Source organism: Argentina silus (genome assembly GCF_951799395.1).
Source record: "Argentina silus genome assembly, chromosome: 6".
In the NCBI taxonomy this organism is placed as follows: domain Eukaryota; kingdom Metazoa; phylum Chordata; class Actinopteri; order Argentiniformes; family Argentinidae; genus Argentina; species Argentina silus.
The window spans coordinates 22,377,592-22,404,691 of NC_139660.1; the positions used below are offsets into that span (position 1 = coordinate 22,377,592).

At 43.6% G+C, this 27,100-nt stretch overlaps 1 protein-coding gene across 1 annotated transcript in view; it reads left to right on the forward strand.

Annotated features, from left to right (window-relative positions):
• The first annotated feature begins 2,381 nt into the window (after nucleotides 1-2,381).
• The window catches only part of clocka (clock circadian regulator a), a 31,964-nt gene continuing 7,245 nt past the window's right edge, over nucleotides 2,382-27,100 (forward strand). Inside the window, exons 1-15 of the mRNA XM_083672048.1 lie at nucleotides 2,382-2,448; nucleotides 6,454-6,537; nucleotides 14,889-14,975; nucleotides 15,169-15,430; nucleotides 15,725-15,816; nucleotides 21,897-21,956; nucleotides 22,283-22,431; nucleotides 22,721-22,812; nucleotides 23,074-23,163; nucleotides 23,432-23,552; nucleotides 23,975-24,088; nucleotides 24,256-24,374; nucleotides 24,521-24,603; nucleotides 25,018-25,124; nucleotides 25,282-25,429. Coding sequence (XP_083528174.1) covers nucleotides 15,797-15,816; nucleotides 21,897-21,956; nucleotides 22,283-22,431; nucleotides 22,721-22,812; nucleotides 23,074-23,163; nucleotides 23,432-23,552; nucleotides 23,975-24,088; nucleotides 24,256-24,374; nucleotides 24,521-24,603; nucleotides 25,018-25,124; nucleotides 25,282-25,429 — 1,103 coding nt within the window. The 5' untranslated portion in view covers nucleotides 2,382-2,448; nucleotides 6,454-6,537; nucleotides 14,889-14,975; nucleotides 15,169-15,430; nucleotides 15,725-15,796. The remainder of the gene's footprint in view (nucleotides 2,449-6,453; nucleotides 6,538-14,888; nucleotides 14,976-15,168; nucleotides 15,431-15,724; nucleotides 15,817-21,896; nucleotides 21,957-22,282; nucleotides 22,432-22,720; nucleotides 22,813-23,073; nucleotides 23,164-23,431; nucleotides 23,553-23,974; nucleotides 24,089-24,255; nucleotides 24,375-24,520; nucleotides 24,604-25,017; nucleotides 25,125-25,281; nucleotides 25,430-27,100) is intronic.

The window sequence follows — 27,100 nt, forward strand, 5'->3', positions numbered from 1 at the left end:
AGAAAACCAGACAAGCAGAAAGCATGTCTTCTGTCACTGACCAGAATCTTTTCCCAGAGGGATAGAAGAGCCAACAAAAGCCCAAACCTGATGACTTGTACCTTGTCCTGTACCTGACAAAACACAACATGTACATCCCAGTATCCTGATACAGGAGCAAAGGGAGGTGGATATACGTTTGAGTTGATCAAGTGCTCACAGCTCTATCTAGTGGTTGACCAAATAAGATCCCAGAAAAGTATATCCTTAACATGCTCCAAGTGCAGATGCCAATCAGTGGCAATGATACAAGACTTTGACCATAGATGAAGGTACAGCAGGCTATATTCAGTGATCAAACAGGTCATTTGACCAATCCTACACTGTGACAAGGTGATGCTGGTGGTGGCCCAAGCCACAGTTCCTCCGATGAACAGTAGATGTCCCCATGTTCCAGCAAATAAAATCCAGTATAATCACAACACAAATAGATTTGTACAGTTTATAACTTTCACGTCCCAACATTCATCAACTAAAGTCAACTTCGCAACCCCTTAGAGGTCCTTGAATCTGCATGAAAACCTACTTTGGACCCAGATACAAAGTGAATAACACATTATAGACACAAGTGCTGGATAAGAATAGAAGACTAGCCTAATACACACACACATTTTGGCAGAGATCATATCCTTATCTGGCGAACAGTATCTTGTGGTCCCAGTATAACATGCAAACGCGACAAACCCAGCATGCTGTGGACTAACGTACACTATATGGCTCAATAACACAGCTTCTCTATCTGCGTGCAAACAGACTTACTTTGCACTGATCTATGCCCCAGAGCCGTTCGTTATCAGATTATGAGCTTGTTAGTGATAACAGTACAATAAAATACAGTACCAGCTTTGTTGTTGTTGTACTTTATTCCCTGCACTTTATGGGATACCTCAATACACTTGGGTAGGTTGTAATAATTTAATAATAATAATTTAATAATTAATAATTAATAGTCTAAACATTAAAGTCCAAAAATATTCATGAAAACAAATAAACAGATAGGCCGTGCAAGAAGACCATTAGGTCGAAATAAGGAGGAAGTTCTGTATTTTGGGTAATTTTAGGCTGTGGGTTGTCAGTCGGTGCATCCATCCAACAACGTCGGAAAGTGAAAGGACTCCACAATAACTTTCTATCAGATCAGATCAGTTATCATTCTAACGAAGGAAAGAAGGATGCATTTTCAAAGTATTCAAAGGGTTCTATATCGCACTTCAAACCTATCATCCCAATTTCATTCCAGTCCCATGCCGCTCTATTTCCCCACTCTTGCTTTAATCACAGACCTGAAGACAAATGGACAGTCTTATGATTGCAGAACCCTGGTTGCTGCAATCCTCCAGCTATTTTAGATCTACTACTATAGTGAAGGAGGCTGTAACCGAAATTGAACTGAGCCTTTGGGTGACCGCACACGCACAAGTCAGTGATTGGACACGTCAGCTGTCAAACACATATTTCCCTGCGCGCGTAGTGTCTCATTGAATGTTGGTTTGCTGCGTATGACCTAATTGGCATCCTTCCAATGGAATGAGCGACACATGAAGGCCAAAGATTTGGAACATTTGTATAACAAGAAACCAGGGAGTGAATCAAATTCCAGACCATTCTTAAAAAGGAAAAAACGTTGCCATATTGTAAAAATAAATAAAAAAATAGCACGTTTCCTGGAATAAAATACGGACAAAGCCTGTTTTGATGCGTTATAGTTTAACAGCAATATATTAACAGACTGTAGTTGTAAATTCTAATTCTCTTTTTGATCAATGTATCATCGAGGCTATGCATAGGTTTTTATTTAAAAAATAAACAAAAAGGCTTTAGCTTTAGAGGCAGGAAAGAGAAAAATATAAATAGAACAAATAGACACACGCAAATTTAATTAAATTAAACAAAAATGTCTAGAATATACATGCAATTGCGATATTGTGTACAGTTAACTGACATACGCCTCTCTCTCTCTCTCTCTCTCTCTCTCTCTCTCTCTCTCTCTATATATATATATATATATATATATATATACATATCTTTTTTTATTATTATTATTTATTTATATATATATATATATATATATATATATATATATATATATATATATATATATATATATATATATAAAGAAAAAGTAAATCGACGACGAACTCAACGTTTTAACAATATTGATTTGGAGATTTTACATTGCATATTCTTCATGTAATTCAATGTCCTCATTAGCGGAATATTAACATTGCATTTTGCTGTACGTTTGTGCAGTGCTTGGTCTATATTTGACATTGCGCATGCGCGTCAAGAGCCCAAGGTAGGCCCTGCTGTTTTTCCTACTCCACTGTCCAATCCAGGTTCAACCCAACGCAGCCATCTGAAGCAAAACAAGGATCTGGACATTTTCTCAATGAACGGAGAATAGACAAGGTAAGAGTGACATTTCTACTTACTGAAACCATTGCATTTTAAAACGCACGTCATTGTCTTTTTGTGCGGACACAGTCGACTCGAAGCGGAGATTTTTTTTGTTGTCTTTTTGGCTTTGCCTGGAGTTGCCTGATTCAGAAGGCCTGGTGACCCACATTCACAATCTAACCTAGAAATACCGGGTAGCGAGTATGCTGCGTTACGCTGCAATTGTTAAAATGGTCCCCCGGTTTTTCGTGTGTTTGTTTGTACGGGTATTCGCTACAGCTTGCTGTATGAATGTCAGAATATGAATTTACTTTTAGCTGCTATTTTTAGCCTATAGCTCGCAAGTGACCCATTGAAGTGATGAAACACGCAGCTGGTTGCGAAAGCGCGTTTGAAATGACAACACTGTATACTGCAGCTATGTTAGTGTCATTAAATGGTCATTTTGGGGTTGCATATTGACATGATGTGCAGCCTGTTAAGTGATCTGCGGTTGTGATTGTACAGCAAAAATCAAACAATCGGAGACTGTCGCATGGATTTGGATCTGACTCTGCGGTCTGGGGGTAACAAATCCAATTTACCACCAACGTTTTCGCTTTCACTCAGGTTTGGCGAGCAACCTGTAGCAGCGGGGTTAAATCATGCAGCCAACAAAAGGAAGTCCGCGATATTGTCATGGGCTTGGATGACGTGATTTACAGCGATACTGCACATTTTGTTGACCATCAAGGATGGAATTGCTTCAATAGTTAATTTCAAGGAAAAGGCTAAAATATGGTTGCAGTGCTCCTTGTATTCAGTGTAGGTTCATGAGCATTTGTTTATATGCCTGTATGTATGTAGTCTAGTGGTGTTTTCGTGTGTTTAGTGTTTTGGTTCATCATCATGTTATTTGCTGGCTCCTGTGATGTTTAAGGTACAGGAGCAGGCAACAACAGAAATAACAATATAACCAAATGTTTGTTGAAGAGCTCTTCAGTGGTGGCCATCATGAGTATGACCGTCACCAGCGTCCTTCCCTCAAACCATCCTCTCAGTGGCAATGTCACCTAAATGATATCGCTCAGGCAGCCATGATCTTCACAGCGGTATGTTGTCTCCATTCTAGAACCTGGGGCACGATTCATCCAGTGTTATTAAAGGGGCAATCTGGGATTGGTACGTCAATTTTTTGACTTTTAAATGAATGCTATGTAGCCATCGATTGTTGAAGAATATTAAGTATAGATGCCTATTGAGCTTAGTTCAACTGTCTTACCCCATTAGAACCCAAAATGTAAGCCCGTTTTACTCTATTGTTTGTAAACAATATAAGTGTAAACATACACTGTATAGCTTTAAAACATGGTTAAAACTATCATTTTGACCTCATTAATAGTCAGTCATGGCATCCATAACTCTGTATGAATTTGAGAGTGGTAGAATTTCTCCAGCCCCATCCATCAGCTGATTAACAAAAAAGTGGCGGGCAGACCGTGTTATTGTTTGAATCCCAGATTGCCCCTTTAAGAACCTTTCATGAATCTGGCCCCTCCACTGGAAGGAAGCATTAAAGTTTGCCTACAGCTCAATTACGCTCAGATGGAGTGATTCATGGTGTTGTTACTTGGATGCCAAGGTGATAACAGTCATAGATTGTATTTGAAGGTGCTAGGTGGGGAAGAATGAGATAATATATAATATATATGCCATTTAGCTGACGCTTTTATCCAAAGCGACTTACATTGCAGTGAGTGCATATATTTTTCAGTATATATGGTCCCTGCGGGAATCGAACCCCCAACCTAAGCATTGTTAGTGCCATGCTCTACCAACTGAGCGACAGAGAACCATATGATTCGTACTTTTCCTTCTGCAGATACAACTTAAAGGGATAGCATGAGCTGGAAGTTTAATCTGACACCTTATTGGCAGTCCTTGATACAATGCAGGAAAGCATGGCAGAACAGAGTGTGCCAACCAACTATATAATCAAGTTGTCTAATATTATTATTATCTTACTTAGAGTATGTTATTAGTCCTTTGCTGTAGACTGGTGGCCATCTTTGAATGCATGCAGCCATCATCCCAGACCCAGTGCACAACAACAACAACAACAAAACATATTTAAAAAAGAAAAAGAAAAAAGAAAATCAGAATTTTTACGAACTGCGTATAGCCTTATAGTGCACATATGCCCTGTTAGAGAGAATATGAATGATGAAACACACCAAATGAGGAGAGTCTTGTCTTTTTTAAGAGAGAGAGAGAGAGAGAGAGCAGGGTGAGGAGAGATAAAAACAGGCATGTGCGTGGGTACGGCTCCTAGTGTTAGTGTTACATCCTGTGTCACTCTGTCATTCTCTGTTTATAGGTGCAGACAGTTGCCTGTCTGATGAGAGTGAGAGGCTGCTCCCATCCAAGTGAAATCGAATGATCTAGGCTAAATCGAATCAAACTTTATTCATACAGCACACTTCATATATGGGTGTAATGCAGTATGCTTTTACAAGGGGAAAACAAATAAAACACAGTGAGAACCAAAAAAGACAACAGGACTGTAGAGGACTGTGGAGAGGCTACAGGCAGAAATACCATCGCTGTTTGGCCACCTAGAGTTGAGTGATAATTTAACCTTTCCCTTGTCTCGCTACTGTGCAACTTTGCCCTAAATGTTGTCTTCTTTTCCAGTAGGTCTGTTTCCCACTGGATTAGGCTAATTTCCAAATCCATCTTGTTCTACTGCTCCCAGTCACCCGCTGCTTCCCCCTTTGTCTGTGTGTGTGTGTTTGTGTGTTTGTGTGTGGGGGGGGACGTTCTCCAAGTCAACCAGTATAGGCCTATAGCCAAGTCTAAGTAGGGGACCCCACCTCTTGATTCATCACGTTAGCTTCTGTGTTGGATGAAGCAGACCACTCACAGTCACGTTCAGGCAGAGATGTAGCCAAGTTCACTGCTTTTCTTTATTTCAAACATAGGCTTGGTTATGGTTGGCAGTGTTTGTGTTTGTGTGTGTGTCTGTGTGTGTGTGTGTGTGTGTGTGCTTTCATCATTGAGAACCTTCTGTCACGCCTGAAATAACAAGTCTTTAGCCTAAACAATTTCAAGTTTATGAACAGCTTATTGAGCATCCATTCTCTACATTCCCTAGATTGTTTTAAAAATATGTCACATCAGGTGTTTCAGTGGCCACTGGTCCAAGAGCTTGTCCTCATAATTTTTTTTTGGACAGTGTGGTTTAAGTTTAGTGACATTTATATTTTGTACTCTCATGCCCTGAGTGTCTGAGTCCATCATTTGCTTGTGTATGCTCATTGGTTAGCCTAATTGGATGTCTTCACAATTTTTGCCACACACACACCCCCACAAACAGAAGTATGCACACATGGATCTCAGACACCCAAGTTCACTTTCATGTGGTTCCAGGAGCAGATGGAAGTCTGTATTTACATGTGTGTGTTTGTGCGTGTGAGCGTGTGAGCGTGTGTGCCTGTGTGCGTGTGCCTGTGTGCGTGTGCCTGTGTGTGTGTGTGTTCCTGACTGCTCCCTGACTGCTGTGGGAGCCTCAGGATGACCCAGATGTTTTAGTTCTGATTCATCTCTAATCAGAACCTCTGGGATTAGCAGGGCGGCTTGCTGGCGCTTTCAGAACAGCACAGAACTTTCATCACTGCTCTCAGAGGGCACCGCCTTGTCCTCTGAAAACACACAAACCTCACAGCCCACCCGATGAAACAGACTCTCGAACACCATCTACACCCTAGAACATCTTATAGGATTAGCCCTGGGCTATCATGGCAGAGACTTAAAACATCAGGGGAAATTTACCCATTTACCCATCAGGGGTCTGTACCCATTCACGAGTCGTGGCTAATTCCTCCTATTTCTGGCTGTGAAAGGAAAAAAAATGATTAGCCTCGACAGAGAAATGTCACCCTATGTCACGATGACTTGCCTCGGCTTCCTTTATCAAATAATCTCATTTTTCTCAGCTTCCAAAAATCTCATTTTTGCTTTCGTTTTTTTATTTTACAGGTGGACAATTTGAAACAACTTGTGCCGAGACCGCCGACCGAGGACATTGGTTGCCTTATTTGGACGTCTCTCTCTGTGAAGGAGGTAAGAACAAAGTAAAAGGCTCCATCTGATTAAGAACGTCGGGGTTTGTTTGTGGTCCTCTGTGGCTCAGTTTGTAGAGCATGGCGATAACAGCGCTTAGGTTGTGGGTTTGATTCCCGCTGAAACCACATATACTGAAAAATGCACTCACTACAATGTAAGTCGTTTTGGATAAAAGCGTCAGCTAAATAGCATATATTCTTATTATATATTATATTATGTTTGTTCAGACTGGGACCGTTGGTGCGACGGCTCTTTTGGTCATGTTGTCTGACAGGTCTTTGATGAAGTTATTAGTTAGTATGGTTTGAAATTTTGGTTGGCTTACAGGACCTTATAGGCCTACGTAATTTTCTGTTGCAATTTCGGTGTCTTCTGGTTTTATTGCCATTTTCATTTAATTTCATATTGGCTACTGCTTCTCGACATTTGTGTCCAGTGGGAATTTGTTGTTGGGATTTGCATTATTATGGTGGTTGTTATTATCCAGCATTATTATGTAGGGTCTGACCTACAGGTCAGGTACTACTCTTTAATGTATTTCAATACTTTCCCTCACTGCCAAAGCATTCAGATGTGCATTCAATTTGTACTGTGATTATCGCCTGAGCCTCTGATGTTGTTGGATTTGTGTTGATTTATTTCTAGTATTATCATTACACATCATCAGTATTCAGAATCAGAATCAGAATTCTTTTATTTGGGTTAGGTTATTTGCACATACAGGAAATTGACTTGGTGAATTGTTCGTATAGGGGTCTGTTGTATGTTCTGTGGGTTCACTGTGATGTGGGTGTTCTGTGGGTAGTACAGTTGACGCGTAGCCCAGCTTTGCGTTGAGCACCAGCTCTGCCAGAGCCTTCTGCGTTCCCAGACAGCCAACTCTCTTCCTCAGCAGCCTAATATCGCAGGGTAGTGGGAATCTCCCCAGTTATTACTGACCTCATTGTCTGGACTGCAGGCAAACCACTGAACTGACCTCCTCTCCAACCGCCCACATACCCAGACTACTAATGTTAGAGGACAGGATCGTTATGTTGTTATGAACACTGCTGCTCAGCAGGAGACCATTAATAGTGAAATGGCCTTATTGTGCGTAATTGGCTTATGAATAAAGGCATGTCGGTTATGCTAAAGTAGCCTATTTATAAGTGTGACACATTTGATGTTTTCACTGAGCCCCAAGAAGAACATGGAGTGATTTAATGAGCAGCACTGCAACGCGTGTTGCTGTTTCTAACAACTTGGTTACCATGCTAGATACTTCTGCTTAACTTGTGACTTCTGCTTAACGTGGCAATTTGTGGTTGCTGGATTGGAGGTAGTAATGTGTAGGGCCAGTTAACACATTTGAAGGATGTTATTGAGGGACATAAACTTAGAGTTGCCTTTTATTTTGGAGCTCTGCAGCTGCTGCTGTAGATGTTAGCAATGTCTGGCAGTCCAAAAACAAAAACCCAAAAGCTTGTTTTAAGTTCTTAATTCCAAAACGGAACATGCTCGCTTGTGATATCTGATTGGTGCTACGACCTGTCACGAGTTTCATTTTGAACATCAACAGCCCACCCACTTCTGACTGCACAGTGGTCATTGAACAAGCCATGTTTGATAGATTTCGGATTGTGGAGCGCGCAGAGGGCTCTGAGTCTGTCGAGGAAAAACTAGTACTTGCTCATAGAGTACTGAAGTATTGGTACTTGCTTATAAAGTACTGAATTATTGGTACTTGCTTATAAAATACTGAAGTATTGGTACTTGCTTATAAGGTACTGAATTATTGGTACTTGCTTATAAAATACTGAAGTATTGGTACTTGCTTATAAAATACTGAAGTATTGGTACTTGCTTATACAGTACTGAAGTATTGGTACTTGCTTATAAAATACTGAAGTATTGGTACTTGCTTATAAGGTACTGAATTATTGGTACTTGCTTATAAAATACTGAAGTATTGGTACTTGCTTATAAAATACTGAAGTATTGGTACTTGCTTATACAGTACTGAAGTATTGGTACTTGCTTATAGAGTACTGAAGTATTGGTACTTGCTTATACAGTACTGAAGTATTGGTACTTGCTTATAGAATACTGAAGTATTAGTACTTGCTAATAGAGTACTGACAGGCCCACTGGTGTTTGTTTGGCTGAGTCACACTCGTGTAAAATAGGCGCAGCAGGTGACTAAGGAATCGGAAATGCCCTCGTGTTTATCTGAGTTTAACCTCACGCCCATAAAGTCTGCCTTTGGACTTACTGGGCGTGCCTAGAGCCAGAGTGAAATACAATACACGTAGCCATTGACTTCTGATCGCACTCACTGCTTGACAAACACTCCTAGATAACACACATACTGTACAGGCCTATGAGCAGAGATGTAGTGGAGGCGTAAACATTGTTAAGCACCTATTTTTTTGGGGGGGTGTATTGCGTTCAGCCACCTTTCATGAAAATTAGCGGATTTTAGTGCTAACATTGGTCATTTCCTCTGCCTTCACACGCTTACCCATCTTTTTTCTACCACTCCATCTTGCTGTCTTTGTCCTTCAATACCATCCCAACAATAGAACATAGGCCAGCTGGCTCTCACACCTATAATAGACAGTTTATGGTTAGTATGTATGCATTACAATAGCAAAGGAATTGACAATAGAGACAGCGCGATTTTCTTCAGGATGTCCACCAAGGAAGCTCATTAAATTGTAAACCGGTGTTCCGGGCTGAGAGAGGCTGGCATTGATCACCATTCACACTGGAAGATCAGACGATCGCTTCTTATCACTTCTTATTAGCCACATTTTAAATACCTTTAAATCATATAGCTGGAGCCAACAAACCTGTCAAATACATTCTTGCCTATGAGGGTACTTTGGCAGCTCTGGGGGCTGGCCACACTTTCTCCCCACCCCCCCCCCCCCCCCCCCACACACACACACACACACACTCACTCTCTCTCTCACTCCCTCACTCTCTCTCTTACTCCCTCACTCTCTCCCCCTCTCACACTCACTCTCTCTCTCACTCCCTCCCCCCCTCTCTCCCCCTCTCACACACTCTGTCTCTCCCTCTCTCTTTCTCCCTATCTCTCTCTCTCGCTCCCTCCCCATCTCTCTCCCCCTCTCACACTCACTCTCTCTTCCTTCTCTCCCAATCTCTCTCTCTCTCTCTCCCTCTGTTTGTTTCTGAACCCCACTGACCCAGTTGGCTGTGGCATGGGGCCCTTGGCAGGGCTCCGGCTCCTCTCTGAGAGAGCAGTGGGCCAGTAGTGGCAGCAGGCAGGCAGGCAGCACAGTGAGGGGCCCCTGCTAGGCCAGCCTCTCTCTCTCCTCCTTCGGCCAGTGGAAACCTCTGCCTCTGCCTCTCCTCTCAGACATTCCTGTCTGTGGGCTGCGGCCACTCCAAACGCAAAAACAAAGACCCCTTTTGTGCTCCCGGGGGCTGCGGATGCGAGTGTGCGTGGGTGTAAAGAAACACAGCTGGCTGCCTACAATAGAGTTGGGGTTCTGACTGTCGTACAGTGGTGGGGCGCGGGAGAAACAGGAAGTATGGTTAGCTAGCTACATACAGTATAGAAACCCAGGAACACTAGCTAGCTACATACAGTATAGAAGCCCAGCAACACTAGCTAACTACATACAGTATAGAAGCCCAGGAACACTAGCTAGCTACATACAGTATAGAAGCCCAGCAACACTAGCTAACTACATACAGTATAGAAGCCCAGGAACACTAGCTAGCTACATACAGTATAAAAGCCCAGGAACACTAGCTAGCTACATACAGTATAGAAACCCAGGAACACTAGCTAGCTACATACAGTATAGAAACCCAGGAACACTAGCTAACTACATACAGTATAGAAGCCCAGGAACACTAGCTAACTACATACAGTATAGAAGCCCAGCAACACTAGCTAGCTACATACAGTATAGAAGCCCAGGAACACTAGCTAGCTACATACAGTATAGAAGCTCAGGCCAAATGGTCTATGAATGATTGAGCCTGTTATTGTACGTCAGTGAGTGCCTCCTTATGAAATAAAGCTACTGTACTGCACCTCCACTTGGAAATGGCAAGCCTTAATGGGAAGCCATTTATTTACCATAGTGAGCAGTCACACCCTCGAATATTTGTCTGCATGCCATTAAAAGGGAGGTGTAGTCTCGGTGTGTGTGTGTATATTCCTACTGTAAGTGTATGTGTCTGTGTTGTTGTGTACATTCACTTGCTCTCCCTGGCAGTGAATCTGTGTTGAGGCTCCCTGGTGGATTCTGCATGCATTAGATTAATTAGATATTCTCTGGCTCTCCACCTCCATAGCTACTAATCGGCCGCAGGTTTTAAACGGCAACTAAGGGAGCAGTCCATGGACCAGTTTCTATGGTAATGGAGTTGGTGGACTCCCCCCCCCCCCCCCCCCCCTTTACTCCTCCTCAACGCCTCCTTAACCAACACAGTGCTACTGCTAACCGCTGCTGCTGCTTCTCAGCAGTGTGACACTCAGGATCATCTCTCCTCCATCTCCTCTCCTCCTCTCCTCTTCCGCCACTCATTAATAGATGCTTCACAAATACCCCCTGTCTGAATTGGGACATATAGGGGACACCGTCGGTACCCCTTGGCTTAGGCTAAGCCTTGGACTCAGAGGACCTGACTAACCTGTACGTTGCCAGGAGGAGTCCATTTGGAGTTTTGTTGTTTTTTAATATTAGGCTGACATGGTTTTCATTCTTTGTTCTCTTCTGGTCCTGGTCTTTTTGTCTCGTCTGTTTGTCGTTATCCTCTTCTTTCTCCTTTTCTGTTTTCCTTCTTTGTTCTGCTCTGTTTGCCCTGCTCTGTTCGTTGGTTAGGAACCCTGTGCTCAACTGGAATGGGGGGGAAAGCACTTTCAATGATGGACGGAATCTCTGTTGTATAATGGCATCTTTCTCCCTCTTCCTCTCTCTCTCTTTCTCCTCACCCCCCCCCCCCCCCCCCTTGCCCCCTCTCTCTCTCTCTCTCTTTGCCTCCTCTCTCTCCTTCTCTCACTCCCTCTCTGTAGTGAATAAGGGCTAGCACAATGATTGAGGAGAGTGAGTCTTTGCTGTATTGGCAGGAAGAACACTTCAGTATAGATGATACAGATCTATAGATGTGTATATAGATGATAGTCCAGTATAGAATACTACATAGTTCTATAGAGATCTACTCTTTCTGGTAGAGCAGCATCTGGTAGAGCAGCATAAGGCTCTATAAGTGATGTTGAAGGGAGTCTGCTCTATATTGGAGTAGGGTGGTGGTGGTGTGGGTGGGGGGATGCACACTCAGTGATGGAGGGAGTCTCAGCTGTGGAAGAATTCAGCGGGGCTATTTTTAACCCTGCTGGCGAGGACGGTTGCTATGGTGTTGCCCGTGGGCACCGTCACTATGCCGGCATCTCGGTGCATGCGATCGGCGCCGAGGATCCACTTTAACGTGAGTCATATCCTCAGAGCTCCGCTGACCTACATCTGAGCTCCAGGCCCTCACGCAGACACACACACATATACACACACACACACACGGCGCATCAGCATATTGTGTGTGTGTGTGTGTGTGTGTGTGTGTGAGTGTGAGTGTGAGAAACTCTGTATCCGAGGCTGATAAACAGACTAATGTTAGGGCTTCCGTGTGGCGGTGTTCGTGCTTCTGTGGGCGGTGTATGAATATGAATGAATACATACATCTGTTACTGTGTATGTGTGGGAGAAAGAGGAAATGTGTGGCTTGAGTGATTGGTGAAGCGCCCCCCCCCCCCAAAAAAGAAAATACCCCAAAGTTTCTCCTTCCCCTTTTCACTCCCTATTTTTCCACATGCCTCCCTTTTCTTCTCGCTTCCTCTTTTCTTTGTCTCACTCTCTGGCTCCAGGGACCTCCGGGATGTGTTGTGGATTGGCTGGCAGGGGGGGAGAATGTTGTGATATGCGAGGAGAGGGGCTTGATTGGCCCATGGTGACTTATTCTGCTCACCGGTTGGCTATCGAGGGTTTCACATTTCACCGGGAGTGTGCACTGACCAGAGTGTTACTGGCCAGAGCAGATGCACAGGGAAGTTGGGGTGGAAGGAGGAGGGAAAGTAGGTCATTGGGTCAGCGGGTCAGTGAAGCGCTGAGTGACATCACAGTTACACAAGCACCGATTCCCAGTGCGGCAAAAGGCTAGTGCTGCTGCTGCTGCTGCTCTTTGTGTGAAGGAAACTGAATGGCACTAATGCTAACTCTCACCTTTCTTCCTAGAAATCCTTCCCCTCTCAACCCCTCATTTCCTAGAATTCCATTCTCTGGGCTTTCTCCATTGTTGTCACCCGATCCTTTTGAAGTTCAGCACATTACTTAGTAGGCAACTTGGGTTCGCTTTTTTTTTGAAATTCCAGAGTATTAAGGGAACAAGGCTTTGTCCTTGTGCTTTTTGTTGGTCTGTGTCTGACACTAAGAATGAGCTGAGAGTAGGAAGGGAATGATGCAAATATCCTGACTCTGGCTGGCCCAATGATTCGCTGTGTGACCTATATTGGCACAAGGTGCTGGCGTCAGTCACAGAAGGTTATAAAAGCCTGTACTGTAGGTTGGAGGACAGAGGGCTTCATTCTCTCTGCGTCATGTTTGTGTTCTTGTGTGTGTGAGCCTGTGTGTGTGTGTGTGTGTGTGTGTGTGTGTGTGTGTGTGTGTGTGTGTGTGTGTGTGTGTGTGTGTGTGTGTGTGTGTGTGTGTGTGTGTGTGTGTGTGTGTGTGTGTGTGTGTGTGTGTGTGTGTGTGTGTGTGTGCAGGTTCTAATGGATCACGTGCAGAGCAGGGAGAGCAGGAAAATAGGCTAGGCATAGCTGGAAGTCAGTGGGCCGTGACACACATCCCCCGCCCCCCCCATTTCACCTACTGTAGGCATTTTAGACACACCTAAGTTTCCATTGTCTGTTTGTATCTGTTTCTTTGTGGAGTGACTTTATTTGAATTTATAGTGCATTGTACCCGAAGGTCACAACACACCGCACAGGTAATACAAAAGTACAAGAAGACAAATTTAACATACAATACAAAAACACAGATTGCATAGAATCAAATTTAGGGAGTTATATATATAATCTTTTTATCTTAAACTGTGTATCCCTAAATTTGATTCTATGCAATCTGTGTTTTTGAAAACATTGTATTGTATGTTAAATTTGTCTTCTTGTACTTTTGTATTACCTTTTACCTGTTACCTGTGCGGTGTGTTGTGACCTTCGGCTACAAATACAAAACCTAATTAAAAGACTTCACTGAGGCATCACTCAGTCAGGAATAAAGGAATTATATACACTTTTTGAATGTATTCGAACACTCTTCGAAAATCTTTTTATAATATAGCAATGAACATTTAAAAAGACATTCACTTGACTTTCACTCTGATGTTTTATGCTTGTCCAGCCAGGTATTGACCGATCAATCAAATGTATTTGTATTGCACTTTTTACACAGAGAAATGTGGCAAAGTCCTTCACAACAATAACAATACTAAATCTTATAAACAATATATACAGTACAAACAATATGAACACTTAACCATAGTGACCCCCCAAAAAGCAAGCCAAGCTTAAAACTCCCCATAGAAAAACATAGGGCACAGTGGCCAGGAAGAAACCTTAAGAGGAACCAGACTCCAAGGGGGACCCATCCTCCTCTGGCTGATCAGATGCTAAACAGTAAAGTAAAAATGTGTTTTTCACCCTGTGGTTCATTGCTTGTGGTATTGAGTGGGTGTCAGTTCTCGTGCCAGGGTTTAAATACAGGGACATGCAAAGATGTCAGATTTGGAAAAAAAATAACAAGCATCTCTGGCCAATCCTAGTCTTGGACGTGTGCTGGTTGTGATTCCTGGGATAAGTTGTTTCAGTCACGCCCACTTCTCTAACTCCACTCCATAAGGTATTGGAATGACTCTGGATGCGGGTTATTGTTGATGACTCATCTTGGTTTTCCTACTAGGGATTCCCCAGGAGGCTTCTCAGCTGGTGTAGCCTGTGACTGAACAAATAGGCCCAATCAGAAACTCATAGCTGGTTTAGAGAAAAAAGGTCCTACTTTGTGCCTAAAAACAGTATTTATTTAGTTTATGTAATGTGTTGTTAATGTTATTGTTTGTTGTCTGTCAGCCTGTCTCTATTGCGGCCATTTTGGTTAGAACCCATGATTGACCTGTGACTGCTGCCGTGACCTCCTCTGCTTGAATCTGCACAGCTGTGCTGTCATCATGTGTCATCTCCAAGGCAAAAAGGTCATGTGTATGTGTGTTGTTCAAGTTTAAAAGGTCTTATGAGTCCCTGTGTGTGCGTGTGCGTGTCCGTGTGTGTTCTTTTTTAGATCTAAGAAAAAAAGAAAATCCTTCCTCTCTTCCATTCATGTGCCGTAGTGGCTTCCTTCACACGGACCATGTGATCAGTAAGTCGGGTACGTGCCTTGCGCCTCTGCTCCATACCATCAATTCCGCGTTCCCGTTTCTCCACCATTCTCTTGAAGTACACACTTGGAGGGAAGTGTACAAGTGCATACTTTGGGCAAAGGGTGGAGAAATGAGATGCAGCACAAGTGTGATGGAGAACACTTCTCAGGTTTACTCAACGTGTTTGTTTTCTTCTTACAGGACGTTAAATGTGGCAGTCATGTGGTACGTCCACACTCGAACCAGACGGAAAACACAGCTTAGCAACGATCCTTTGACCTTTGTCTTTAACCTTTGACCCGGGATCCTCTCTGTGATTAACCCCAGAGACGACCCCCCTCACCCCCCCCACCCCCCCACCTCCCCGCCAGAGTGTCTCCTGTCTTCACTCTCCCACACACAGACTGGGCCTTCCACAACACAACAGAATCCTCATCCTCACTCCTCACCAGTTGTACAGGAGGTAAGACTGACCGGGCCAGGTCCCATTTCCCATGTAGACTGTGAGTTATGGAAACTATGACCTATCGGAAACTATGACCTATTTGCTAATTCTGAGATAGCTTTTAGTGAGGAACTCAGAGAACTCAGAGATACACGAGTTGCAGAATCTGACATATTTTCACGTCTCCTATTTTCGAGGAATACTACTGAATGCAGTATTAACCTGTTGGGTTGGTAAACGTGTTGTTTTGAAATGAAGAATTGCAATAACAGCTCTAGGGTATTTCATTGTTTGTTTTTCCGTTTCTCACAGGTTCTTTCACAAATGTCTACCTCACGATTAAAAAGCCCCTCTCCACCACTGCGACCGTGAACAGGCTACAAAATGACCTCTAGCATAGACCGGTGAGTCAAACCAACATCCATCCATTAATGTTAGAAACAAATGTTGCTAAATTTGCCTATTTATTTTCGTCATAACCATTACACCTATCTCTAAATGAACCAAACACGTCAACTGTTGAGTTTCAATTCCCTAATCACACACCCTGCTCACAATAAGTCGCCATGGTGATGACGAGCAACCTTGTGGTGATGTGTAAACACACACACACACACACACACACACACAGAGAGAGAGAGAGAGAGAGAGGCTGGAGAGTGAGTGAGTGAGAGAGAGAGGCTGGAGAGTGAGTGAGAGAGAGAGGCTGGAGAGTGAGAGAGAGAGGCTGGAAAGTGAGTGAGAGAGAGAGAGAGGCTGGAAAGTGAGTGAGAGAGAGAGAGAGGCTGGAAAGTGAGTGAGTGAGAGAGAGAGGCTGGAAAGTGAGTGAGAGAGAGAGAGAGGCTGGAAAGTGAGTGAGAGAGAGAGAGAGGCTGGAAAGTGAGAGAGAGAGAAGCTGGAGAGAGAGAGAGAGTCTGCGGTTGCGGGAGAGTCTTCAGTTTCTCACCACAGTGGAGTCTCCCGCCATAATCCCAGGATTAGCATGCGGCTCAGACTCCGCTCCATTTTGAGTGTGGTGGGTGTTGTTGCTCTTCACTCTATTATGTGTCTGTGCCTCTTGGTATGTGTGTGTGCCTCCTCACGTGAGAGAGGGGGCCGGGAGCTGGGGGCCGGACTTGAGGCCAGGGCAGGCCCCTCTCTGTCAGTAGAGTCAGCAGAGGGGGGGGGGGGCAGCCAAGCCTGGATCATAGGGGATCCAGCCTTGGATTGCTCGGATTGCCAGGGGCCTCCAAGCCTCAAGCCGCGCGGTGCGTGGCCCCAGACTTCCGAAGGAAGTTGGAAGTTGAAGTGCGCACAGCCCAAGCTGAGCACTAGGCCCCTGGGTGCTTATAGCATGAGCTCACCACTAGGGCCCCCCAGACCCCCCAGCACTTACAATGTGAGGGCCCCCGGGCCCCTTGGTGTTTAAATGTGAGCTCACCACGAGGGCCCCCCCAGACTTCTCAGTGCTTACAATGTGAGGGCCCCCAGACCCCTTCGCGTTTAAAGCGTGATCTGACCACTAGGACCCCTGGGCCCCTCGGCACCAACAGTGTGAGGGTCCCTGGGCCCCTCCGCGCTTAAAGCATGAGCTGACCACTATGGCCCCCAGGCCCTTCAGTGCATACATCAAGCCTAACACCTGGGCCCCTTGGTACATACAGTGCATGCTTAAAATGAACAGAAATTTGTTAGCCAGCTGCCATTTTTGCCAGCTAGCTGCCCTTACAACCAGATTAGCTGCACTAAAAAGCCAGCTAGTTAACTAGCTATCGGCCTAAAACTCAGCTGTCTAACTTGTTAGGTGGCACTGTCTAACTAGTTAAGTTGCTATCACAATTCTTAGCTGAACATATTAAAAAGTTTGGCGGAAAAGGAAGAGGCACAGTGTCCTATTTGTCATCGACGATATGTGAGGAACTCATTCAAAACTCACCAAACAATAGCAGATGAGATTCGGGATGCCAAATATTTTTCAATAATTGTTGACTCCACCCCAGACCTGTCACATGTGGACCAATTGACGTTCATATTCCAGTTTGCTAACAGCAGCGGGAATGTGGTGGAGCGATTCCTGGGCTTTGAGCCAATTGAGAGCCACACTAATAAAGGTTTAGCAGACTGTGTGACTTTTGATGACTAAAAGTAATTAGGATCTAAAACAAGAAAATGTCAGCTTTTGTCAAAGGTATGTTCCTAGTCATGTGTGTGTGTGCATGTGCGTTCATGTGCACAGCTTCTACTCTTTGTCCCTTGGGAGAATAGTGTTTTGCTGCCACAGCCACTCCCATAGAGCCTTGGGACCCTCTGTGACTCCGAATTAGGCAGAGGTGAGAGCTGTCGGCGCTCTCATTAGCGTTAGCTTAGCGACGCGAAGCTCAGGTTTTACACAGCGTTGCATCCTGTCACACGTTGGTGGCCTACATGTTTATAGGCATGTTGTTGGGGTACTGTGAAGCCTCCCAACAAGAGGAACGGAAAAAACAAAAGATCTTTCTTTCGCTCATATCAGTTCATGTTCTCCCATTCACGCTCATTCAAGATTCAAGATGGTTTTATTGTCATATGCACAACAATTACAGAGCAATCGCTGGCAATGAAATTCTTAAGCCTTGGGCTCCTCCAACAGTGCAATAAGAAGTGTAAATAATAAAAATAAAAGAAACAACAACAATAACAATAGTTACCTAAATACAAAACTAAATAAATGTAAATGTAAAATGTAAAAAGTGAAATGTAAACAGATGTTTTTATCCAGATGTCGACTGGTATAAAGTGGCATATGAGTGCAAACACCATTAGGGTTAAAGATTAGCCAGAGCTTGTCCATTCACTTCCCTATTTGTGAATGACTGTATGGGGGGCTTCTTCCCTATATGCTCTGATACTGTAGTTGTTGTTTGATACTGAACATTGTCTGCGGATGACTTTGTCACCTACTTTGAAAAGAAGGTTGATGACATTAGCAGCTCTTTCTCTCTACCTCTTGCCAACACTGCTACCTCTCCTCCCATCCCCTCCCCCCCCTTCTCCAATCCATCTCCAAAGACCTCCTTCCGTTCCTTACCACCATAATCAATTCCTCTCTATCCACAGGATCTGTCCCTGCTGCCTTTAAGACAGCCAGAGTCAAGCCTCTTCTCAAGAAATCAACTCTTGACCCATCTGCTGTCCATAACTACAGGCCGGTATCCCTTCTCTGATTCTCATCTAAAACCCTTGAACGTGCTGTCTCTAACCAACTGTCTCACTACCTCCTTCAGAACAACCTCATTGACCCTCACCAATCTGGCTTTAAGGCTGGGCACTCGACTGAGACTGCTCTCTTTGCTGTCACAGAGGCCCTCCACTCTGCTTGAGCTTCCTACTTCTCCTCTGTTCTCATTCTTCTGGACCTGTCTGCTGCCTTCAACACAGTAAACCACCCGATCCTTCTCTCCACCCTCTCAGACCTGGGCATCTCTGGCTCTGCACTCTCCTGGTTTGCATCCTACCTGGCCAATCGTGTCTCTGCGTATCTTGCAGACATTTCCGCTTGGATGTCAGCCCACCAACTCAAGCTCAACCTTAACAAGACTGAGCTGCTCTTCCTCCCGGGGAAAGCCTGCCCTCTCCAAGACTTGTCCATCACAGTAGAGAACTCTCATGTGACCTCCCTCCAGACAGCCAAACCTTGGGGTGATCCTTGACAACCACTTATCCTGTACGGTGAACATCACAGTGACAGCACGCTCCTGTAGATTCTTCCTCTACAACATCAGAAGGATATGTCCATTCCTCACCAGAGAAGCAGCACAACTCTTGGTCCAGACATTTGTGATCTCTTGACTTTATTGCAACGCACTCTTGGCCGGGCGGGGGCCTCCGCCATCAGGCCTCTGCAGCTCATCCAGAATGCTGCTGCCCGTCTGGTGTTCAATCTCCCCAAATTCTCCCATGTCACCCCCCTCCTTCGCACCCTTCATTTCTGGTAGAAGCTCGCATCAGATTCAAGACCCTGGTGCTCGCCTACCGGGCAGCCAAGGGAACAGCCCCTTCCTACTTGCAAGCAATGGTCAGCCCCCAATCCCTTGATCGATCACTCCGCTCTTCCACCTCGGCTGGCTGCCCGGCACCGCCACCTCTACCTGGATGCAGCAGTCGCGCTACTCGGTCATGGCTTTTCACTTTCCTGGCGCGCCCGCTGGTGGAACAAGCTTCCCAGTGCTGTTCTATTGTAGATTGAAGACCCGTCTCTTCAGGCTTAACTGTCCCTCTTCATACCCAATACCCCCCTGTACAAGTTTCTCTACTGTAAATAAATGAAAATAATAATAATAATAATAATAAATACAAAAATAAATAAAAAAAAGAATCCCCTCTTCTAGCATTGTGACTGCCAATAGCCCCTGGTCCTAGCATAGATTACTTTTTCTTATGATGACTGATGGATAGGTGATTCACTTACTTAGACAAATGTATTTCTTGTAAGTCGCTTTGGATAAAGGCGTCTGCTAAATGCCATAAATGTAAATGAAAATGAACAATAGGGTTTCCACATTGTTTACTGATGCCCCCAAAAATAGCATTAGCAATGATGCATTCTATTAATGTCGGAATTTCGTAAATGTGAGTTTCCCACTCGGAAATAAACACTGAAGCAAGCCTCCATGTCTGAGCTTTAAGTGGGAAACTTGGTAGAAGGATAACACCTGAGTTTACGAGTTGTGACGTTTTCTGTAACCTGTCACCTTTTCTGTGGATAAATGGCTGCCAGAACACAGATTTTGACAGTAGATGGTAAATAATGAACAGTTTTCATCATTTCTGTACAGTTTTAACAAGGTTAAGAAAGAAATTCCACAGATGTCTCTTTAATGCAGTAAGGAGCACCTAAAGTAGAAGCTTTCTCATGATGTCCGTGTTGTGAACATTAGGAAATTGACGTGACCTAGCTGCAATCATATTGGATGAACAGTTGTTCCGACAACAGAAGCATTTGAACGCGCTCTTGTTGTATTGACGGCTTAACCAACGTTACCAACTGGGAAGCTCTGAGTTTCCAAGGGGGACTAGAACACACTGAGCCTAATTGTTGATGATCTGCTCAAAGCAGCCCTAAGGCTTGAAAGTGCATGCGTGCAAGCCCACACACACACACACACACACACACACACACACACACACACACACACACACACACACACACACACACACACACACACACACACACACACACACACACACACACACACACCCCTTCCTTTTCTTTGGTAGTCACTTGTAGTTGAGGATGTTGTCAATCAGGCTTTGGCTTTGTGCGTACAAAGGTAACTGAGGAACACACACACACTGAAGGAATGGAACTGAAGGAGACAGGATGACAGATTCACACTTTTCTATATGTTTGCGTGCAAGCATACGACAAGACTCATAATGGAATAGTGCAGGCTCAGGTTGGCACGCATTGATGTCTTCCTCCTCCGAGGAACCTTGGTGTGTGATTCAGTAATGAGTGTTGAATGAAGGGATGTGAGGATAGTAACTCTACCTTCGGTTTGACCCAGTTTGGCTAAGAAACTTCTCTGGCTGGAGGGACTGATAACAGTAGCACCTCATTGCAGTCATGGTTACAGGAGAAATGCAATGATAATGTCACGACTGCCTCCCTCCAGGAAAGTACACACACACACACACACACTTGTTTCAGCCTGTCCAATTCAGGCATATATAATGGTACACACGCACACACATACTTGTTTCAGCTTGTCCAATTCAGGCGTATATAATGACACACACACACTAACACACAAACACTCATGCCCTTTCCTACTCCTGACTTACAATCTCTATACAGTACATTACACTCACATCTCTCTCTCTCTCTCTCTGTGTGTATGTGTGTGTGTATATATATATATATATATATATATATATATATATATATATATATACACACCCATTACTTGTCACTATACATAATGTACGCTATACTAGCTCCCGCTGACACACTTCACATAGGTTTTCTTGAATGCAGGGATAACATTAGCATTATTGCTACTCAATCTTTTATAATAGTGACCATTTCACACACGTTTTCTTGACCTCAGTCTGGGTCGGCTGACTAAGCAAAGGTTCTCCCTACCTGAGTAGAATGAATCGTCTTCCCGTTCTGCCTCGATACCCGCTGAGTCACTGGGCACAGGACTAAATATAGACTGGCACTGACAGTGCCCTCTGCTGCCTGGGCTGTGCTATGAGGTCAACACAGTCTGCAGCACTCTGTTTATTTGCCATAAATACATTTAATTATTAGAGATGGATGTGTTCTACCATGAAGTTGAATACGTCTTACATTTCAGCCCCTTGTCGTCAATTTCAGTGCAACTTTCCTCCACAGCATTTATATGAATGCAATGTTGTGTTTGAAAGCCATGCGAGGGCATTGGCTGTTGCTTATTGAATAGAGGTTGAGGATTGGAGGATCTGGTTTGACTGGTCGGTCGGTTGGTTGTTTGTTCTGCAGGGATGATGGCAGTATCTTTGATGGGTTAATGGAAGAAGATGAGAAGGACAAAGCAAAACGGTGAGTTTTGTACGAGCTTCAAGCACCGTCAATTGAACACATTTACATTATTAGGCTACTCTGTAGGACAGCCTTACTACTGGCATTGTAGTGTAAACTGTTCTGTATAATTTGATAATCACAGGCCTATATACTATATCCCCTCAGAGTTGCAAAAATATAGTAAGGAGAAAACAATTGGTCTCAACTGGATTTGAGATCAGATGAGATGATACTTTATTGTCTGCTTGCATGTTCCAACACTGTAAGAAAGTACATCTATTAAACAAAGTACAGTTTAGACTCTAAATTCTTATTTGATCTGTCTCATGTCCAAAACCCCACAGAGTGTCCCGTAACAAGTCTGAGAAGAAACGCCGAGACCAGTTCAATGTCCTCATCAAGGAGCTGGGTACTATGTTGCCGGGCAACACCCGGAAGATGGACAAGTCCACCATCTTGCAGAATAGCATTGACTACCTGCGCAAGCATAAAGGTAAGGCCCAAAGGGATCTCTCCCAGCCCTCGCATGCACATTAATCTGTCTGTCTAGATCAGCGTTTGAAGGACATTTCTTATACAGTACATATTCCATTTAGCCAACGCTTTTATCCAAAGCGATTTACAGTACAGTGAATGCAATTTTTTCAATATATATATTAGCATTACTAGTGCCATGCTCAGTCAACTGAGCCGTGCAGGACTTGGTCTCATCGTGACGAAGGTTTCTGTCTAAGTACTTCACATCATCAATGTGTTTTCTCCATCTCGTGTCTCTCCGACAGAAATCGCTGCGCAGTCGGAGTCCAGTGAGATCCGACAGGACTGGAAACCTACTTTTCTTAGTAATGAAGAGTTCACTCAGCTAATGCTGGAGGTGAGAAAGTAGCTCTTTTACATCCTCACCAGTGTAGTAGTTTTGACCACCCCCAGGCCACATCATTTATTACATGTTACAACATGTAATATTCTATACTACAACATGTTATTAAGTGTTATCAAGTGTTTTTATGAGATTTAAGTGTGACTCCAATCCAGATCTCCAACTCCAGTAGCCAACTCTGCTGTCTCATATTCTACTGTATATTGCGAGTAGATGAGACGCTTTAATAACTAATATATGTTCTTTATCTCCCAGGCGTTAGACGGCTTCTTCCTAGCAATTATGACGGATGGGAATATAATCTATGTGTCTGAGAGTGTTACTTCCTTGTTGGAGCATCTACCTGTGAGTATGGACCATATTTGGAGCATATTTTGAATACAATAGTATGTCTGTCTATGTATAGACAGTGGTGGTAATGGTGACATTGAATTTAATGTTCTGTCACAATGCCTACATAATGTTGTCATATACAACACTAGAGATTTTGACAGTGTACTAACCTACCAAGGATACACCAAAGTGGTTGAAATGTCCTGTGCGTCTGTTTCTTGAAAAAAAAAAAAAACATGTTTATATCATTTTTAATGTTTTACATGTTGGTCTATTTCAGTCTGATCTTGTGGATCAGAACCTGTTGAACTTCCTGCCGCTGGGGGAACACTCAGATGTGTACAAAGCCCTCTCCTCTCACATCCTGGAGGGAGAGACTCTAACGCCAGAGTATCTGAAGAGTAAGTCGCTTCTCTCTCTCTGACTGCTGCTGCTTTGATTACGCCATTTCCTGAGTCTAGGTTTTCAATTCCTTGTGTCTATACGGTCCATCAAATCAGGTTTATTTTACCCCCACAATGTCACAACACACTTTATAACAAAAATAAGAAAAAAGGAATAGACATGCAGAGTGAAAAGCGAGCATAGAAAAAACAAGAATAAAGCAACAAACAAGAAACAATAATGACAGCAACAATATAATACAACACAACAGCACATGAAAGGTTGTTTGTTTTTTGTGGCCCTTAGTGTCTGGTAAAGATAACTGTGGCCCAAAGCAGCATGAACTAATCATTTGTCTCACAAAGTTTTTTTTTATTTTTGATTGTGTCTGTCAACCTCGCATGAATGCTTTCTTAAAGGTGATTCATTTGGTTTTCAGCGAAAAACCAGTTAGAATTCTGTTGCCACATACTCCGAGGGACCATCGACCCCAAAGAGCCACCGGTGTATGAGTATGTCAAGTTCATCGGAAACTTCAGGTCCCTGAATAATGGTGAGTTTTAGATTTTATCTTAGTAGATTGCAATAGGTTGGAAGCTAGTATTGATTGTTTATGTTGAAATGTTTGTGACCATAAATCATTGTTGCCCTACTGCTGGTTGCTGGTTGGTCAAAGTTTCTCTCTCTCCCTTTCTCTCTCTCTCATTTTTCCGCCCAAAGTGCCTAACTCGACTCGAAACGGCTTTGAAGGGGTGATCCAGCGGTCACTCCGACCTGCTTTCGAGGACAGAGTCTGTTTCATAGCAACTGTGAAATTAGCCAAACCACAGTTTATCAAGGTGGGTTGATTTGAAGTGCAGACTGCAGTTACAGTACACAGCATCTATAGACATGTTTTGTTTACCAGGCTACATATGATGGAAGTGCAAAGTAGAAGACTGTAAATGTTCTTTGATATTAATGAAGTATCTTGCTCGTCCCATAGGAGATGTGCACTGTAGAAGAACCCAATGAAGAATTCACCTCCAGACACAGCTTAGAATGGAAGTTTCTCTTCTTGGACCACAGGTAGAGTGTGCATTTAAATGCGTGCGTGCGTGCGCATACCTGCATTCTTCTCTTAACTGTGTCACAGCAGTCAGAACACACTCCTTGTGAGAGTGTTTTGCGTTCAGCTCTGCTGGCTGTCGGGTCCTGTCTGGGAGCCAGCGTGTCGCCTGTTCCCTTGAGGAGGCGGTAATCAACCCATTGGGGAATATCACCCGAGCAGGGCACTCTCACTGATGCATTGCCACTGAAACTCTCTCTGACACTGTTGCCTTTAACACGACAGCATTTCAAATAGACACATCCATCCAGGGTAATGGGATGATTTTTTTGTTTGTGTATTTGGGACGTTTTACAGGGTGAGTAGCTGTGTTGTATTTCAGTGATTTGGTGCCGTTCCATTGGTCAGTGATCAGTGTTTGTTTACCTCTCCAGGGCTCCACCCATAATAGGTTACTTGCCCTTTGAAGTTCTGGGCACATCTGGGTACGACTACTACCATGTGGACGACCTGGAGACCCTGGCCAAATGCCATGAACACTGTGAGTGTGTGTGAGTGTGTGAGTAAGTGAGTGTTGTTTGACGTGTGTTGGCATCCATATGTGTGTAGGTCGTTGGACAGGTGTGTGTTCTTTGTCCTGATGTGCACATCTGTGACATCACTCACTCGTCCTCCCTCCCTCTCTCTGTGTCTTGCAGTAATGCAGTACGGGAAGGGTAAGTCCTGCTACTACCGGTTTCTCACCAAAGGGCAGCAGTGGATCTGGCTCCAAACACACTACTACATCACCTACCACCAGTGGAACTCCAGGCCCGAGTTCATCGTCTGCACACACACCGTGGTCAGGTAAAGGACAACAAGGACAAGTCCTCTGTGGCTCAGTTGGTAGAGCATGGCACTAACAATGTTTAAGTTGGGGGTTTGATTCCCGCTGGGACCATATATATTGAAAAATGTATGCACTCACTGCAATGTAAGTCGCTTTGGATCAAAGCGTCAGCTAAATACCATATATTAACAACATTCATAACTCAATTCATATTAAAATGCGACAAAACAGACAACCAGGTCATTCATGTACATGTAGGATTTCATATTATGTGTGCTTCATTTTTAAATGATCAACTAAACTAAACTACCCTCTAAGTATTGGAAAGAGGAAGCATTTTGTCTTCTTTTAGCTCTATATTTCAACAGTTTGGATTTGAAACCAACAATTCATATGAGGTTGAAGTAGATATCATCAGCTTTAATTCAATGTTTTATTTTTTCAGATTGGCTTCACCATTCGGAATTACAACCATTTTTATACATAATCCCCCTATTTCGGGAACCAGTAGTATTGGAGAATTGTCTTGACAGGTGTTTCTGCTTAGTCAGGTGTGTTCCGTCATAATTTGTGCAGGCATAAGAGAGCTGACATTGACAGCTGTCAATGTCTGCTATTGGTGTCTGTCAACGTGAAGACCAAAGAGTGCAAGTTAAGGAAGCCATTATTGGGCTGAGAAATCAGAAAGAAACTATCATACACATGTTCAAAACCTTAGACTTCATCCAAAAGAAGAAAAACACTTGTGAGCTCAGCAATCAGCAATCATAAACAGCCTAGTGGGCCGAAGAAGACTTCTACAGTGGATGACCGAAGAATGCTCACCATAATTAAGACCCCAAAACGACTGTCCCACAGATCAGGAACACTCCCCAGGAGGTAGTCGTGAATGTGTCAGAGACGACCATCCGCAGAACACTTCACAAGCAGAACTACAGAGGCTACACTGCAAGGCGTAAACCACAAGTTAGCAACAGAAACCGGATGGCCAGATTACAGTTTGCTAAGAAGTACCTACAGGAGCCTGCAGAATTCTGGAAAAAGGTTTTGTGGATAGATGAGACACATATTAAAATGTACCAGAGTTATGGCAAGTGTGGAGAAACTTCTCAAAATCCCCGGCATACCACCTCATCTGTGAAATATGGTGGAATTGGCTCACTGGTCTTAATTATTGATGTAACTGCTGACGGCAGCAGCGGAATTAATTCAGGAGTGTACAGAAACATCTTGTCTGCTGAAGTATGAGCAAATGCTTCCAATTTCATTAGACGGCCCTTCATCATACAGCAAGACAATGACCCCAAAACATACTGCCATAGCAACTAGGGAGTTTTTCAGGGCAAAAAAGTGGAAATGTCTACAGCGGCCAAGTCAATCTCCAGAATTAAATCCAATTAAACATGCATTTCATTTGCTGAAGAGGGAACTTAAGGCAAAAAGACCTAAAAACAACTGAAGATGATAATAATAATAATAATGCATTTATTTTGTATAGTATTTTTCTCAGTACTCAAATACAGTACATTTCATGGAGAGAACAATACTAGCTAGATACATAATAATAATAATAATAATAATGATAATGATAATAATAATGATTAAATAAAAAGGTGGCAGCAGTACAGACCTGGCAGAGCATCACCAGCGATTATACCCAGCATCTGCTGAGGTCAGTAGGTCACAGT